Here is an 18433-nt window from a genome sequence, read left to right on the forward strand (position 1 = left end):
TATGTCTGCGTGTCTGGCCTGATGACAGACGCCAGTTCTCGGACGTGGGGCCACCCTTGTCCAGCATGTGTCATCTTCACTCAGACATCGGCGGAGACCCTGTTTCCAAATCAGATCCATTCACAGGTTCTGGGTAGACATGAGTTTGGGGAAGGGGCACTGTTCGATCCAGCACACGTTCTAATAGAACTCCGCTTTCTGCGATCTTTTAGACCTTTTCTACATGGAATAAAATGATCCCGGCACTGGTTGACATGAGGGATCTATTTAGAACATGGCGGACATACAGTAACAATAGCAAAAGAAATGACTTGCCTTCCAGTACTTTTTTAAGGGTTATTTTTTCTAACACTTTCATAAAAAATTTTTTAAATTTGTTATTCTTTGAGTTTTCCTGGCACCCTTATTTGGTGGTCTTCCTTTCCCACTCTTTCTTACTCTGTCTCTCCAAAGGTGGTCAGAGTTGCACTCTGCAGGTGGGAGCTTGAGGAGGAAGAGAACTACTAAGATTTTTCTCGGGTGGGTGAGACTGTCGCTGGTCCTGAGCTGGCACTCTCATCCGCCACTTCCTCCTGTTCTTTCAGGTGTCCCTCAGTGTCACTTGTCTCTTGTGTGTGTCGTGGTAGAGCCCACAGGTGGCAGTTCTGTCTGTTGTGGCTAGCAACCTCACCTATGGCCTTCCTGGGGCTTCATAATCTTGTTGGCCAAAGGAACCACGATCCCGCGGAGCTTTCATGTGAATGGTTTCCTCTCTCCTTCCACTTCAGGTTTATAGATTCCCTAGATCCTATTTCTTTTTAAATAAAATGTATATTCTTGTATTATTATGACATTCATGGGTCTCGGCCCACCCAATCTCAGAGATAACTGTAGAAGCTGCTATATACCTCCTTGCACTAAGGTAAGAAATATGCTTGATTTCCTGTATTCTGTACATTCATTGGTAAATATTCTAGGACATAATCTTTCTGACCTACTATTTTTTATCTGCTAACTGAAATTTGCTTCTGTCTGGAGGCCTTTTTATTGTTGGATTTTCTTGTCCTCTAGAGAAGCTGATACTGTAGGTGTGTTTGGGTGATTTTCTGCCTTTGAACTAAATTTTATTGTAAAGAACATTTTATCATGACCTGTCAGACATTTTCTTTCTATGTTTTGACATCTCATTTTTTAACAGGAGGCCTGTAGAACAATAACTGAAACCTCTTTACTTGCCTATTACCCTTAAAAAAAAAAAAGAACAGATTACCATTTTTTTAAACTAAATTTTGGTAATATCTTCTGGACTGACTTTTATCAGCGATAGTGTACAGTAATATTTTAGTGGTCGTGTGATTCTCATCCAATATTATAAATATCTTCCTGTGTATTTAGCACTCTGAATTATACTGTGATTACTCTTCATGATTTTAAAAGCTACAGAAGCTGCCCTTGTCTGAGCTCCCACCTCAAGACACAGAAAATACACATAGTTACAAAACCCTTGGCACAGACACCCATATTCCAGATAGCCTGCTTCTTCCTGCTTTCAGCTAAAGTCAGGAATTAGCCAGTTATGTTTTCATATGTATTTATTGGAGTTGATTCAGGCAGAGATCTGTATCACCAGCACATGGTAACCCGAGTCAGTATAATATATGTATATAGATGCATAATTATACATTAGCGTGGTTAAGTATAGATTAGTATACATTTTAATCTCTTTTATGTAGTTCAGCTTGGGAGATTAAATATCCTCATTCAGCTCCCTTTCCCTGAAATGCCATGAACCTGACAGCAGGGAGTTTCTGTAAAGGCAAAGCCCATGAGGAGTAAGAAACAGGAGAGAGAATGGCTGCCAGTATCTGGAAACCAGACAGACACTTATGTACTCAGCAAACCCAAGAAAATGGAAGCCCCGACTGCCTGATTTCGATCTCAGAATCTCCAGGATCCTTGGTAAGTGTCAACTTCAGGTGCCTCAGGGAGCAGAGGTGAAGCTCAGAACCGTGGAAGTGGCCCAGAGTCCGTCGCAGAAGGAGTTAGAGCCTTGACGTCACCCCCGCCCCGGCGCAAGTCCGAGGTTTACCATTTGGAGAGAATGAACGACAGGGCCTCTGGGCTGGAGAGGACCTAGATGTTCCCCAGGAGGAGGGCGCAGAGGAACTGCGTATCCTGAGCTGCAGCCGTGCTGGCCTCCTTCCCATCACATTGGTGGCCAGGTGCTTGTCTTCCTGACCGGAGACCAGAAGAAACTTCTCTGAGGAATCTGCCCAGCCGCAGGACATAAACCCAGAGACACTGACTTCAGGGGAACCCCAGCAACACTGCCCAGTTGGATCACTCTGCAGTGGAGACACAGTCGTGAAGCCCCACCTCCGCACACAGAGCTCACCATCAGCTTTCTGGTATTCTACTTTTATATAGAAGCAGACAGCGAAATACTGCTGTTCACTTGAGGAAAGGAGCTAACAGAAAGACACACGAGAACAAATGGAAAAAAGAAACGTGTTAGAAACAGACTATAGAGCAAGAAGAAAACTTAGAAGAATGATCACAAGCATCTTCAGAGGGATCAAAATAGGTATGACATCCATAAAGCAAGTATAAAAGCCTATAAAAAGGAACCTTTGAGAAAAACAAAGAGCTTTTTAGTTATAAAAAATTATACTAGAACTGAAAGATTTGAGAGGATGTTTGAGAGTGACAACTGAAGGAATTTCCCAGAAAGCGGATGATAAATTCAAAGAAATGGAAACTAATAGAGAAAATACAAGAAAGTTAAATGACAGCTGGAGATTCCACGCTGTAATAATAAGAGTTCCAGAAAGAGGAAATGGGAGTGCGGGCGGGCGGGATGAAGGAATCAACAAAGGAATTACTGAAGAAATCACTCAGAACTGAGAGACGGGAGTCTCTGTTTAGAAGATTGAGAAGATCCATCAAGTGCCAGCCCTGTGGATAAAAATAGATACAAATCAAGCACAAAAGTGTGAAGTTTCAGGACATGGAGAGAAAAATGCCTACGAACTTCTAGAGAAAAAACAGATTTCGTACAAAGAAACCAGAATTAGAGTGGCGACACTAGAAACTAGAAGACAGTAAAGGCAGTGCCTTTTGAGCAAAAATATTTTCCAATTTAGAATTCTAAAACAGCCCAGCAGTTGAGTAAGAAGGAGGTAGTAGTATCAGACATTTGAAGTTTCAAAACAATTTATCTTCCATACACCCTTCCACAGGGGCCACTAGAGGATGTGCTTCTCTGGGACAAGGGAATAAACCAAAAAAGAAGATGACGTGAGACACAGGGGACAGAGGACCCAAGCGAAGGAAGGCCTAGCAGAGGGTGAAGGGGACCCCAAGACCCCAGCTGTGCAGCAGGCCCAGAGGTCCAGGAGCCCAAGGCTGGAGCAGGTCTGAAGGCTCTGGAGAGACATCTGCACAAAGTTGAAATCAGAGAGTATCTTTTCCATTGCAATTTTCCAGCGCCCGGGGAGATGGATGTGGTTTAAAGTGAGTTTGGGATCGGATTAGCAACAAGCCTGTAGAAAATGAAGCAGATCAAGAAACAAGGCAATGATTAGTTCAAGGGAAAACAAAAATACTGTGCCAGAAAGAAAAAAGAAATCCCAGTAGACTCTGTGGCTCAGCTGTGAAGAGCTTTTACGTAGTCTTACCAAGGCAGACTCCAAAAAAGTGCTTCATTCCTAATTAAAATTGAATTGTATTGTTAAGATGGGAAGGGAAAGGTGGTGGTTAGAGGGAAGGAATGGATGTGGGAGAGATGGGGACATGGCTCGGAGGGAAGATCTTCATTGTGTGCCTTCCCACGTTCATTGGTGAACCACAGGCGTGGCTTTCCTAAACCAAGACCGCTTTTTAATAAGAATTATTTTATGATTTCATATTTTAATGAAAATTATTTTCAATAACTGATTTCCTAAAAAATGTGCTTTCTTCCCCTTTTTTTTTCTTTTCAGAAATTAAAACACAGAGCCCGGGGTTGTTCACCTGATATCAGACAGATAGACCTTGATGTCAACCGCACATTTAGGGACCATATTATGTTTAGAGACAGATACGGTGTTAAGTAAGTAAACTTTTATGGGATGAGATGCAAATGGCATTTATAAAGAGTATTAAAGTCTTTGTTCACTTAAAACATGAATGAGTAGAATGTCTTGTGTGAACTATAATTTTGATGTAGGTCATAAAGGTTTAAGCTTTTGCAGATTGTTTGGTCCGTGTTGTGTGAAACCTAGTGTCTAGGTTCACTTAAATTTTTTAGCCTTTGACATAGTAGATGCTATTTGGTTGGCAAAGAGTCATTTTATGATCTGGGAATTCTTAAAAATGTAGTAGCTACTTTTACTAAAATCTTAGTGAAGAAATGGGAAGTTGTGTTTGAGGACCAGGTCAGAGACAAATAGATCCCTATGAACTTGACCCCAATGCATCGCTGAAACTAAAACAGATGAGGAGTGAATGTCTGCAATGAGTATTACAGTTTATGCATGAGCAGTGTAGTTTTGCTGACCTCTGTATTGGCCGAGTTCAACATGAGAAACAGAAACCAGTAAGAGATATGTATTCAGAGATTTATTGAGAGGAACTGGCTTGGTAGCAAGTCCTGTATCTGGAGAACAGGCCACCAGCAGGGACAGCCTGCAACTCCTGAGCCGAGCTATTGTCCACAGGAAGAGCTGCTTCAGGGAGGCCTCACATCTGCTCTTACCACCTGTCACCTGATTGGACAGGCCCACAAAGATGATCTAGGAACTAAGATCATCTATGCTACTTAAAGTCAAATCCTGCTTACGGATTTTAATCACATCTACAAAATGCCTTTTTTACAGCCACATGTGGGTTAGCTTTTGAATAATTGGGAGCTGTACCCTAGCCAGGGTGACACCAATGGTGTACTGACCATTATAGTACATCCTTGACAACTCAGTTTCCAAATACAGGTTAATACAAGGTCATGCTTCACCTAACATGATATAACTCTTTAGCCTGGGACTGAAACTAGTCTAACCCTTTCCCCACAAGAGGATACAAAGTCCTTGGTGATGTTTACTCTTTTGCTTTGACGCTCTAAAACTTAAATACTGCAATATAAAATTAACTGTTAATAATACATCTGTCTAATATAGCTAATATGTTAGATGAAAAGGGAAAAGGAAGGAGGAAAAATGTTTTAAAATACGTATGTATAAACATACACCGAAATAAGGAAGAAATGCTCACAAAAATTATAATCATCATCTCTCTTTTTTTTTTTTTAACAAGATTTTACTTATTAGAGAGCGAGCAGGGGGGAAGGAGTAGAGGGAGAAGGAGAAGCAGGCTTCCTGCTGAGCAGAGAGCCTGGTGTGGGGCTTGATCCCAAGACCCTGGGATCATGACCTGAGCCGAAGTTGGACGCTTAACAAGCTGAGCCACCCGGGTGCCCCTAATCATTTCTGTGGCTGGGCATGTAGTTATGACTGATTTCCACCACCGATTTCATATTCCCTTTGTCCTCCACAGGCACCTGGTCATGATACTGTACCTGGTGGGGCGACCTACATTTTCATTCTGGACCATCGCAGTCCTGCCTGAGTTAGATTGCTATAGTTTTCCATTGACTTTAATCACACTGTGCTAAGAGACACCCCAGGTATTCTCCTGTGAACTAGGCCTACTCTTCCTTACATCCAGTGTGTAGTAGCAACTCAGTTTCTCCTTCGTAATCCGGCTCATTTGCTCCAGCTGATACAGTCACCTCCTTCTTTGCTTGTTGATTCGGAAGCACAAGGAGCACCAAGTGGCTGGGTGGCAGTTTCGGCTTCTAGTTCAGTGGAATAATTGTGTCTCCTCATGAAAGTATTTCTCTCTTTGGAACTAGGAGTCCTGGACCAGCAGAGCTTAAGGCTGAATGGGAAGTGAACATTTTGCTAGTGGACCACTAGGGAAAATAGTGGACAGAGTCATCCCCATTTCTGCCCCTTGAATCTTGGACCCCAGCATCCTGGCTGTGGGAGAGAGCACTAGATACTGTGGCTGGTGGAGAGCATACATAGCCTCCCAGAGGATGCCGCAGCCCTCGTGCCTAGCCGCCACTGTAACTGAGGCTTCCCAGGGCCTCCGCAGTTCTGTCAGGCTGCCTGCTCCCATGGGGATGATTTCAGTGAGGGTGCTTGCTCTCCTTCACTGCAAGGAGGGCAACTAATTGAAGAGACTGTGAAGCCGTTGATGGTTTTTTGGCATAAATTGTATCAGAATGAATGTCAGGGGTACCTGGGTGGCTCAGTTGGTTAAGCGTCAGTCTGACTCTTGATTTTGGCTCAGATCATGATCTCAGGGTCATGAGGTCAAGCCCCTCACAGGACTCCGTGCTGGGCATGGAACCTGCTTGAGATTCTTTCTCTCCCTCTGCTCCTCCACCCCCTTAAAAAAAAAAAAAAAAAAAAAAAAAAGAATGTCATCTAAATCTAATATAAATCTAAATAAAAAATTTAGACTGTACAGAGTGTTGTGTACATTTGAGCTTGGGATCATTTCTTTATTACAGTAGTACTTTTGTCTGGATTATCTGTTTTCTGGCAGACTACATTTATTATTATACATTTTTTTAAGTTTGTAATTTTAAAACTATGTGAAATAACCAAAATGTATTCAACATGAACTTTGTTTTCTCTAGGCAACAGTCACTGTTCCATGTTCTCGCTGCGTACTCGATTTATAACACGGTAAGTCAGAGCACAGCCACTCAGGTCTTTCTGAGGAGCTGGGGGGAACTCTCTGGGCACCCCTGCCTCTGTGGATCTTTTCAAGGCTTCTCTGGTGACCTTGGGATCTCAGAACAGAGCTGATTTAGAAGCAGGAAAAACCACTGTATACCAGCGAAGCTCTCATTCTCCTCCTTTCTCTGAATTACTCTGTTGTGGTGTTATTTGTTACCTTGTTTTTCTTTTACACAGTTGTGAGGAGGGCTAGAAGTTTTAAGAAGTCGGTGGGCAGATAAATTTTTGCTTGACCCTTGCTCTTTCTTTGTCACCCGCCGGGAGTTTGCGTTTCAAGGTCCCGTTTTGTTTACTCAGCGAGGGCCAAAGAGGAGACCTTGTGTACCTACTTGCTAACCCTCGGAGTAGGCTAAAAGTAAACGTTCTGATAATAGAACATGTTGTCCTTAACATACCTGTCATTCAGGGGGAGATGATAATTTGGGGAGAGACCAGTTAGTGTTGAACCTAACGCAGACGTTAGATGCTTGTTGAGTAGATTCTATGCAGGACAACCTTGAATCTTGGGTGTGTAATTTCTATTAAAACCTCTAAGTTATAAGAAATTTCCAATTAGGGCAAGTTAAGAAAGAGTTATTAAAGGACTTTTCATAGAAAAGAAGCAATAGTTGGGCCTCATGGGACTTGGAGCTGGAAAGTGAGAAGCCTTCGTTGAGAAAGTAGTACTATACACTCTGTAGCTCTTCTATTCTGGGGCCACATGGTAACTGATTATCTCCGTAAACTGCTTGTTCCACTGTTTCTCTCTCCAGATTGCTTTCTTTGCCTACTTTTCAGTTTTCCCATGGTTGAAATTGCACCCACAGACTGAACATGACCATTCTGTTTAAATGCCATCTCACCGTCTGATTACAGCTGTCCTGGAGAGAGTATGTGATTAGCAGTGCCCAATTAACTGTTCTCCTGGGGTCAAGTGACCTCTTCTGCTCCCTCAGCTTCGGTTCATATGGCACAAACAAGAAACTCTGAGGCCACATTACAAGCAGGGACTATGGGGAGAGTAGGCAGTTCTCAGAGAAGGGACATGGACTGGCTGGGTATCCCAAAATGTGTCTCTCTGAGGGCTGGGAAATCAGAGGTGACGAGACAGCAACTTAGGAGCTGCAACAGGAGAGAAGCTTGCCAGCATTTGAACAAAGAGGGGGAATACTGAACTGAGAATAATATATACAAAGGAAAAATAAATGATTCGTCCTCTTTACAGAAGGTATAATGGTATTGAATAGGGGACAACAAAAATACATGTAGTTTGACACTTGGTCCACAGTTCTACATTTATTTTTGATGTATAGTTCAATGAGATGTAGCTCCATGTTGTAGAAACTGTAGTCTTTATCTGTAGACTTGTCCGTTATTTAATTGTTCAGGCATTTTCTGACTGTTTTGGTGGGCAGGTTTTTCATGTGGGTATGCATGTATTTGGATCTTAAAATCCCCAGTTTCTTTGTTCTCATTTATCTTCAGGAAGTTGGATACTGTCAGGGGATGAGCCAGATCACAGCTTTGCTCCTTATGTATATGAACGAAGAAGATGCCTTCTGGGCCCTGGTCAAACTATTCTCAGGCCCCAAACATGCCATGCATGGTAAGAAAGCCCTGTAGTTTACCAAAAGCAGTAAACAAGGAAGGGAGAAAAAGGTTATTAAAGCAGAATCAAACTTTGGAAGATGCGTGGGAGCGTAAAGCACAGAAACGGGATGTCTCGGGCCGTTCAGTCAGTCAGTGTTTGTGAGTCACTTCTTACTTCCGCCGATATTGAACTTGGCTGCACTTTTCTGTTCACATTTATATTCCTTTGTGCTTACCTCAAGGCACACTGTTGGCATTTTGAAATCCTTCCTTACTTGCCCCCAGTCAAAATAAACTAATGTAGGTTTGGAGGAATTTAGGAAAGCTCTGTTACCTGGAGAAATAAAAGATGCTGTTGACTAAGACTTTTAGACTGTCATGCAGTGATCATTTCAGTGAAATGCGTGTTTAGGTTCTTCTAGCCATAAAATTAATTCCATTTTACGATAAAATGCTCCTGCTAACATGTCGTGGGTTCTTCATTATTTAATCTCTCAAAACTGGCGTGAGTTTTTGGTTTTCAAGTTAGATGGTTTTTAATAACCTTTCCCTTCCATCTGCCAAGCTTATACCAGAAGCTTTAGAGTTTGGATTGCATCTTCCTCGGGAAATAAAAGTGGCATTTGCCCATTTAGTGCAAAGTGCCATCCATGTGATAATACCAAGTTAAAAACAAACTTTTTTAACATGAATCACTTGAAGAATGGATCATCTAAGTTCCATTTGTAAGTGAGCCTTAGGTCGTGAGGAGCCTGCCACGTGTTGATAGTGATATTGTAACATTTTCAAAGTTATGACTGTAGTTTATTAATTTCCACATTCTTACCATGTGGTTTTTGGGGTGGTATTGTGTGTGTGTGTGTTCATGTGTGTGTGCACGCGCTCACACACGCATTTCGCCATCTCCCTCACTTTTCCTTGTGAATATTTTTTAAATGAATACCGCTACTGATAACTGTTTCTGGACACTTGCATCCCATCAAGAGACTCCAAAGGTAAGACGCACTGTATCGAACTGCCAGCCGAGAGTATCATTTGAAAAGGCATCTTGAAGAAAAATAACTCCCCCTCATCCACCTTTATTTTGCTTTACCGTGGAATGAATAGGTTGTGGTCTGTATGGGAAGTGCAGAGCAATGTTGCAGTTTCAGTAGTGTGTAATGACGTGCAAACTGCCCAAGTCTAGGAACGTCATTTCTTTTGAACACACATGATAGCTTACGTTCGGCGTTGGTCACCAGCCTCATCTAGAAAGTAATAGTAATTTTACTACCCTAATATTTGCATTCACAGTGCAGCTTAGGTCACTATTTTGCTGACGTGTGTATGTAGAGATGTTTGTTTGTAGGTCTGCCCGTGGAGTTTTCTCACCGAGGCTTGCCTCAGTTCTTTGCATCTTTTACATGAGAATGATGTCACTTATAAATGTACAGAATAAAGTGAGGGCTGAAGAAAATGAGATTTTAAAATATCAAGCCTGGGATATCGCTAACAAGTGAAGTAATGTTAGCTCTCCTTGAGCTAGTGTTTATTACTGAGGACATTGCCTTTTTCACAATAAGATTTTTTCTTAAAATCCTTCTAATTCCCATTCCTATCAAACTGACCACGAAAGTGGTACAGATAGATACATACGTGCATATTTTTTTTAATGACATCAGAAAATGTTACTATGGGAGAAACAGAATCTCTCTCTGGAAATTTTTACACATAAAGGATGTTTCTTGGGTTCTTGGGAGAACACAGTTTCACTGTTGAGGAAGGAGATGTTCTGTGGGGAAAAAATATGGGATTCCCAGGTCAAATCAGTCTGGCAGAAGGAGTGACTCAAGCAAACCAACCAAGTTTCTTTAGAAAGCACGTTAAAAAGATTGAGGAGCCCTTACATGTCATGAACATACCAGAAGGGTTTGTGGAACACACAGCACTTCCCTAGATGCTTTTTAAAAAACACAGGCCAGCTCTTAACATCTGTCAAAGCTACATAAAACCCAGGGTGAAGATAACTAATGTGGAGGAATGATCAATCTGTTGAGTGTATAATCTTTTTAATGGATCATGTAGACTCTCTGAAAGGAAGCTCGTAAGAAAGAATAGACATAAAGGTCTATGAGTTAGATACACGAAATCGGTACTAACTTAACCATTTACAATTAGTTACTTCCTAGAGATCTTAAGAGATTCTGTTTTATAAGGAGATGGGATAAACTCCAGTTTCTGATATAACATCGATCATTAGTGTCGTTATGTCTTAGCTGAATATTACAGAAGGGATTAAAAAGTGATAAAAACTTTGGAGACATGATATTAATGAAGCTTTTTAGAGTAACCTGATAAAAAGCAATAAAATATTTGTTATGTAGCATATTGACAATAAAACAAAATAAGTCCTCAAGATTAGAATAACCTATAAAAAACTTTGCACATTTAAGATATGCTTTAAGATACTTGAAGAGAACAGACAGTCCTGATAAATGGCTTCAGTTTTCATTTTTTTTCTTGGTTTCTAAGTTTCCCTTTTGATTCAGAAATAGTCTGTTCTCTTTTATATTTTTACAAGGTTGAAGGAGATCTTTAGCAAACAAGTACTAGATTGCAAATTTTATTACCCAGAGCTTACACACAATCATTTCCTTGGTGAGGAGGACAAGTATCTTAGTAACTACTGGATTTTTGCTGTTACTGACAGTTAAAAATGAAAGAAATGTGTTGTGTTTTGAAAGAGGGGTTTTTGTTGCGATTGTTTATGAAATACTGTTTTTATGTTTGTATTCTAGGCTTTTTTGTTCAAGGTTTTCCTAAACTCTTGAGGTTTCAAGAACATCATGAAAAAATACTGAATAAATTTCTATCCAAGCTTAAGCAACACTTGGTAGGTAGATGTGACATCGACTTGTACCCACTTACATCAAGAACAAAGCTAGAAGAATTGATGCAGCCTTTGGTCCCAATTACTTTATTGATTTGCAGTGTTATCCATTTCATTTACTATGCAGTTGTAATTCCCAGGTGTTTGAAGAGCACGAGATTTGTGGAATTTAGTATTGATGAACCATCACAGCCCTCACTCATAAAATCAGACTCTTTCTTTGCAGATGATATATACAAATGGTGCAGCTTTTAAAGACATATGATTTCTCAGTAATTTTGGAGGCCTTTTTAGTGCACCAAAAATACTTTAAGGGTCATACAGACTCGTCCTTAGTGAACCATACACGTGCTCTACTATAAAACATGGTAATTTAGTGAAGCACACATGCTTCACTGTAAAATATAGAGAATCAAAATGTTGTATTACCATCCTATAGGAGAAGGATTTATTATTAAGGTGATTTCCAAAAGTGAGATTGAGGGAGAGAGGCGGGGAGGAAGGAGAAAAAGCTAGAAATACTCCAGCATGTAAAAGATTTGAGATGAAACGGTTTTGTGCTTAGCTTTGACAGCTGCCTCCAACAGCTTTCCTAACTTTTCATATTAGATTGTCATATTTTGTTTGCTGCAATCCAGAAGTTTGAAGCCTTTGTTTTTTTCAGGACTCTCAAGAAATCTACACAAGTTTTTACACAATGAAATGGTTTTTTCAATGTTTCCTTGATCGTGTGAGTATTTCTTTACAAAACCCAATCATAAAATTATAAATACCAGACAAGAGTGAGCTGTTAATCTTATCTTGTTTTGTTTTTAATTATAGACTCCCTTTACACTAAACCTCAGAATATGGGATATCTACATCTTTGAAGGAGAACGAGTTCTTACCGCTATGTCTTACACAATCTTAAAATTACACAAAAGTAAGAAAATGTTTAAGTATAAAGATTTCACAAAGGTCAAGGCTTGACTTAACTCTGATTTCTCATTCCTCACCCAACTTCAGATTCATTTTCTCTTAGTGGTGAATTTAAAAAATTCTTGAAAGTGAAGAAATCCTGTCCAGTTGGTAATCGGCTTCCATCGGTCCTTTCTCCTGGCTAGAAGCTCATTCGTTATATTGCAGAGGTCTTTGATTTTTTTTTTTTTTTTCCTATTTCAGTTTAATTTTCCCACTTAAGCAGTAGAATGCAATGTGTTGGTTGCACTAATAATATTATGCCTACGGAGTATTTGTTTCCATGCTCTTAACACTGCTTGTCATCAGTCTCAGTCTCTGGTTTGTAGTCAGAGAACTGAGAGACCAAAGGAGCCAGGCCCTTAGTTAAAACGTCTAGTGGAGACATTTTCCCATCCTTGTCCTCCGTCCAGACAAAAAGCACCCAGCTCCAGGCTGTAGACCAAAGGGGATCTACACCTCCGGCTTGTCTCTCTGCTTGACTGCATGGTGGCCTCTGGGGCAAGTATAGTCACTTGTTGCCTAAATGCAAGGGTCAGTTGCAGCATTTCAAGGGCCCCGTGCATTGGGCATGCAGTGCCTTACTTTACAAATCAAGAAATGAGAGTTTTCTTCTTGCCTGCGAAGAACCTTACTCATCTTAAAGTCTCAGCTCAGTCTTTAAAATTACAACTCCTCCTAGTACCTCCTCTTGTAACTCTGCAGAAAAGAGAATCTTCGAAAGCTTTAGAACTTCAAGGAGCACTTGGAGTCCAGGTCTTAGAGTGAGGTTTCACATTCATTGATCATTCTCCTCCCTTAGGTTATTCTTGAATGATTCTTCTGTTCAGCTGCCCAGCTGAAATTATAAGCTAATTGAGTACTTGGGATCACGTTTTTGTGTGTATTTTCTTTCCCTGTTGTGCTTGACATTGTTCTAAGTACATGTTTGGTATCTTAATGTATAATTGTCGGATTGCTTACTTGAAAAGCAGGCCTTTGGATTGTCCAAACTTGAGAGAGAAATGAAAACGCCCTTTAAAATCAAGTTTGTGTTGCTTCTTCGGAAAGATAAGGATTCAGAAGTGCTGTGCTTCATGTCCCTTACTCCCGCTCCTCACTCCTCCAGCGCACACACCACAGCCCTGGGACAGCTGTCTCCCAAGGCTCATGGTCTGTCGGAAAACCACGGTCCACCTCTGTCTCTCCCCCACCTGACCGCCCCACCTCCTCCTTTCCTCCTCCCTCTCCTGCCTTTCCTTCTCTCCCTGTCTTTCCTCGCCTTCTGGATTATGAACTGACCAAGATGTGGAACAAAAGTATACTTTTTTATTAAGATATATGCATATTCGTTTAATGTTCACTAAACAGCAAGAAAGTGGAAACATGATGTATTTCTCCATAGGTCTGTTCTCCATCTGAAATTCTGTTTTATGTATGAGTCTTGATTAATTTTGGCAACTGGAAAGTTTCTTCACCCTTTGCAAATAGACTTAAAGCCTAATAGCTACTTTATATCCCATCGTATCATCAGGCTAAATAATGTCGTTTTTTTTCCTCAGGAAGACAAAAGCTCAGGGACTTAATTACATGAACTTTCTTCACCGCTGTATGATGCTTCATAAACTTTCTGGGCACCTTAACCAAGAGTTTAGCTAAAGCTCCTAAGATTTTGTTCTTTTTTTCCTCATGATTGTTTTATCAACATTTAGAGACATTGTTATAGCAGGTTTATCACACACTACTAGTTTTAAGTAGTAAAAAAAAATGAGTAATAACCTAAATGTCCAGTATTAGAAAACTGATTAAACGGATTATAGTACATCATAGTATTTCCTATGGACTCAAAGTATAATCAGTTTTTTAAATTGATACGTGTCCGCACATCTGCTTATAGGACAGTGGCTAGTGGGGTCATAGCTGATTTTTGCTTTCTACTTTGTATCTGTAATCTGAGTTTTTTTATTCTTTTATATTTTTAAATTTTCTTTTTTATTTTTTAAAGATTTTATTTATTTATTTGACAGAGAGATAGAGAGCACAAGTACGCAGAGTGATAGGCAGAGGGAGAGAGAGAAGCAGGCTCTCACCTGAGCAGAGAGCCCGGCGCGGGGCTGGATTCCCCAGACCCTGGGATCATGACCTGAGCCGAAGGCTGACACTTAACCGACTGAGCCACTCAGGCGAGGCGCCATAATCTGAATTTTTTAAAATAAAACTAATTTCATAAGTAGAAATACAAATAAGGTTAGTAATCCAGATTTTTTAGAAATTCTGAAACTGTAACTAGAAACACTTGAAATAGGTGTGCCTATGGGAGGTGGAGTTCCATAACAATAAAACAGAAAGCCCTCATGTCAACCTGGGTGGCCCGTGGCTCTAAGAAGTACTTGCTCTCGGTTAATATTGATGTCTAAGGTGTGACGTTCTTAAATAAATCCATAAGAAGGTACTTATTAGTAATCAGTTCTCCCTGTCTTCCCGAAGAATAGATGTGACTGCTTGAGTATCATAAAATACTTCATCCTACTGAGGGTCAGTGATGGTCACAGTGCTATGTGTAAGTTGTATGCTGTGCCCCTTTTAAAAAATACTGCACCAGAACAGAATATGTTACCTTCTCAACCTGAGAAACTGTTAACCCAGCATTTGTATTTCTCTGATTTGTTCTTAGAACATCTAATGAAATTGTCTATGGAAGAACTTGTAGAATTTCTTCAGGAGACCCTGGCAAAGGATTTTTTCTTCGAAGATGACTTTGTAATAGAGCAACTTCAGATTTCTATGGTGGAACTAAAGCGTGCAAAATTAGACCTTCCAGAACCTGGTAAGAAATCCTCAAACACTTTCTATCTAAGTCATAATTAAAGTTGGGAAACGGTGCAGTGAACACAGGTCATTTCTGTTTCAGAACATAAGCATTATGTGTATTTGTAATGGCAAGCTGTTTATGGCTTTGTGCTTATTTTAAGAAAAAGCAAATAAATGCATTAATGAAATCTGCCTCTCCTAATAGCATAACTGTACTATCCCTGCTTAAATTTAGAAGGTTTGGATGGCAAATAATACTGATCAAGAGAAGTAATTATGGTGCTTTAAATGAGCATAAACAACAGCCTTTACTTTCAGCCTCTCAATCTGTAAAACCGTAAGGAATAGCAGAGAAAATAAAAGATAACATTTTATAGAAGGGGACCCGGATACTGACGCGCTTCTGTCTGAAGCTACAGACCCCGCAGATGGCGTTACTGACACTGGCGTCCAATCCTGACTGCTGACCCAGGGCTCTTGGCAGGATGTTGCCATGTAGATAATATTTTATTTGCTTATTTCAGAACCTCTTCCAGCACCTCCTAGTAGATTTTCTGTGAGGTGCTGGGCAGGAAATTCAGCAACTGAAGAGAAAGACATGCTTCTTGTCTCGAGGTGCACACAGGGGAGACGATTTATGTGACTGATAGCAAATGAAGTCTAAGTAAACAGGACAAATGGGGAGGGACCAAAGGAGGGGTCAGAGGAAAGGGGAGAGAAAGAAAATGTGGAAAGATCACAGCAGGAATAACTCAGACATTTTGGCGAGATATAATTTGACAAGAAATGGTTTCTTGAGAAAGAGTCCTTTTTCGCCCATTTCTTCTCTTGTATTTGTTCCAAGGCAATCCAGCTGTTAGGTTCTCAGGTAGAGTTGGAGGTAGCATTTCCCAGTCAGTCTGGCCCGTATTTTGATGTCTTCTTAGAGATATCTGTGCAGAACGAGCAGACATACGTTCATGGAAAGCACATCTTTTCTTCCCTTTTGTAAAAACCAAGATGCTCTGCTTTTTGGTACTTCATTTTGAGGGCTCTAATCAGTGTTTCTCCCAAGTTCGTTCTGGGTCATCAAGAACCACTAGAAAACAAACCGTCACAGCAGTGGTTGCTGGTGGTCAGAGGCCTTGGCAAGCATCACGTTTGCTAAGTGAGGACGCCGTTCTCGTGCTCAGTGCGATAACATCCGTTGCCCGCTGATTCTTTACTGTAGCAGGGCACACCCGTTGGACAGCAGTGGACTAACTGTGTTAACATTTGGTCCAAAATGTCTTGCCTTTTTTTCTAAAAAAAAAGTCAAGATACGTTTTAGTAAAAGGCATACAGAGAGAAAAAATATATATAGTAGCACTATTCAAGCATGAGAATAAAATATTGCAGAATAGGATGTTCAGCATCCAAGTAGCAGATATTACTTACTGAATGCTTAGCCTGGGCCACAGGCTACATGCACTATCTCATTTAATCCCTAAAAATAGCTCTGAAAAAGTACTCACCCACCTTTTACACGTGAACAAACTTAGTAGTAGTAGTTTGTAAGATCTTTTTACTAGGAGGTGATAGACTAGGGATTAAGGGGGAGGTGCGGATAAAGGGAGACCGGGCCCAGAACACCAGGCCCATCGGCTAAAGCTTGTCCTGATCTTACTGACAAAGGGCAGAGTGGTGAGGCGGCTCTGCACTTTCTCTGGGACAGTAATCTGTCTCTCCTCCGTATCTCTACTTCTACGACGTCGACTATCTGGGCTTTGCGCTCTGCAGCCTGGTCAGTGGTATCCTCTTGAAATTATTGCAGGCGTCCATGGAACATTAAGGCCATTAAATGTTCATTGTAGTAAGACATTTTAACCTCCCATCATCTTAAAAGCACACATAAGCATCTTATGTCTTTGTGGCTCCTGATGGGCTGCCTCACTTAGCACTTGGTTTTCCCATCCCCGCACAGCACATGGTATTTTTAATTGTTCATTTTTTTTCCCGTTGGATCAAGTTTTCCGTTATTTTGATTTGCACTTCTTTAATTTTGATTGAGTGTCTTTCATTTCTATTGGGCATTTTATCTCTTTCTCTCTAAACTGTTCATCTTCTGCCCATTTTTCTCCTGCTGTATCCACGCACATCTTCCTAAGTAAAGGAAATTAATTAGCCAGTTTATTGTATGTGTTACAGATACTTTTCATATAGAATTTTTAAAAATTTAATCAGTCTTTCCCTTTATGACATCTCACTTCTGTGTCCTAGGTAGAGAATTTTCCACATGCTGAGTGAAAGATTTTTGGTTACCCACATTTTCTTTTGCAGCTTTTACGTTTTTGCTTTTTTATGCTTAAGTCCTTAGTCCTATCTTGAATTACTTTTAAGGGAAGAGTTTTAAGGGTGTGTTTTTAATTTCCGGGAATTTATGAATTTTCCAGTTTTACTTCTGTTGACTGACTTCTAACTTTATCCTGTCATGCCCAGAGAAGATACTTTGTAGAAAATCTGTCTCTTAAAATCTGTTTGAGATCCGTTTGTGATGTAACATGTAATAGAAAATGTTTCACATGCACTTAAGCAGAATGTGTAAGCTGGGGCGCCTGGGTGGCTCAGTCGGTTAAGCATCTGCCTTTTGGCTCAGGTCTGGGCTCCCTAGTTCAACAAGGAGCCTGCTTCTCCCTCTGCCTACTGCTACCCCTGCTTGTACTCTCTCCTCATTCTCTCTCTGACAAATAAACAAATAAAATCTTTAAAAAAAAAAAAAAAGAGTGTGTATGCTGTAGTTGTTGGGTAGGGAGTTCTGTAATTGTCTGTTAGATCTGGTTGGTTTATTGTGTTGCTAACATCCTCTGTGTCCTCATGTTCCACCTGGTTGTTGTGTCGCTTGCTGTGGGCCAGTCACTGAAGTTTCCAGCTCTTATTGTAGAACTGTTTCTCCCTTCACTTCTGTCAGTTTGTGTGGCATATATTTTGATAGTCTATTATTAGGTGCATGCATATTGGCCATTATTATATCTGCTTGCTGTATTGTACATTTTATTAAGATATAATGTCCTTTTTTTGTCTCTTGTAACTTTTTTTAGATGTATAGTCTATTTTGTCTGCTGTAGTAGAGCTACCCCTACTCCCTTTTGTTACTTTTTGCTTGGAATGTTTTTTTCCATCCTTTCGCTTTAAGTGTGTGGGTGTCTTTTGATCCAAAGAGAGTCTCCCGAAGGTAACATAGAGTTGGATCATGTGTCTTTATCCATTCTGCCAATCTCTGTCTTTTGATTTAAGAGTTTAAACCATTTACTTTTAAAGTAATTACTGACAGGGAAGGACTTCTGTCATTTTGGTATTTATTTTCTATATACTTTAAAGAATTTTGTCTCTTATTTCCTGGATTACTATCTTACTTTCCATTTTGGTTGATTGTTTTATTGTGAAATGTTGAAATTACTTATTTTCTTCAGTGTATATTCTATAGCTATTTGTGGCGGGGGGAAGTTAAAGGAGCTATGGTTAACAT

General features: G+C 40.4%; 1 protein-coding gene across 4 annotated transcripts in view; it reads left to right on the plus strand.

Annotated features, from left to right (window-relative positions):
* Positions 1 to 18433, plus strand: part of USP6NL (USP6 N-terminal like) — a 148420-nt gene that overhangs the window by 109886 nt on the left and 20101 nt on the right. For all 4 annotated transcript variants that reach the window (XM_032349777.1, XM_032349776.1, XM_032349774.1 and 1 more), the window contains exons 7-13: positions 3960 to 4069; positions 6662 to 6710; positions 8229 to 8349; positions 11111 to 11205; positions 11867 to 11932; positions 12025 to 12124; positions 14813 to 14965. In XM_032349777.1, coding sequence (XP_032205668.1) covers positions 3960 to 4069; positions 6662 to 6710; positions 8229 to 8349; positions 11111 to 11205; positions 11867 to 11932; positions 12025 to 12124; positions 14813 to 14965 — 694 coding nt within the window. The remainder of the gene's footprint in view (positions 1 to 3959; positions 4070 to 6661; positions 6711 to 8228; positions 8350 to 11110; positions 11206 to 11866; positions 11933 to 12024; positions 12125 to 14812; positions 14966 to 18433) is intronic.

Source organism: Mustela erminea, chromosome 6 (genome assembly GCF_009829155.1).
Source record: "Mustela erminea isolate mMusErm1 chromosome 6, mMusErm1.Pri, whole genome shotgun sequence".
In the NCBI taxonomy this organism is placed as follows: domain Eukaryota; kingdom Metazoa; phylum Chordata; class Mammalia; order Carnivora; family Mustelidae; genus Mustela; species Mustela erminea.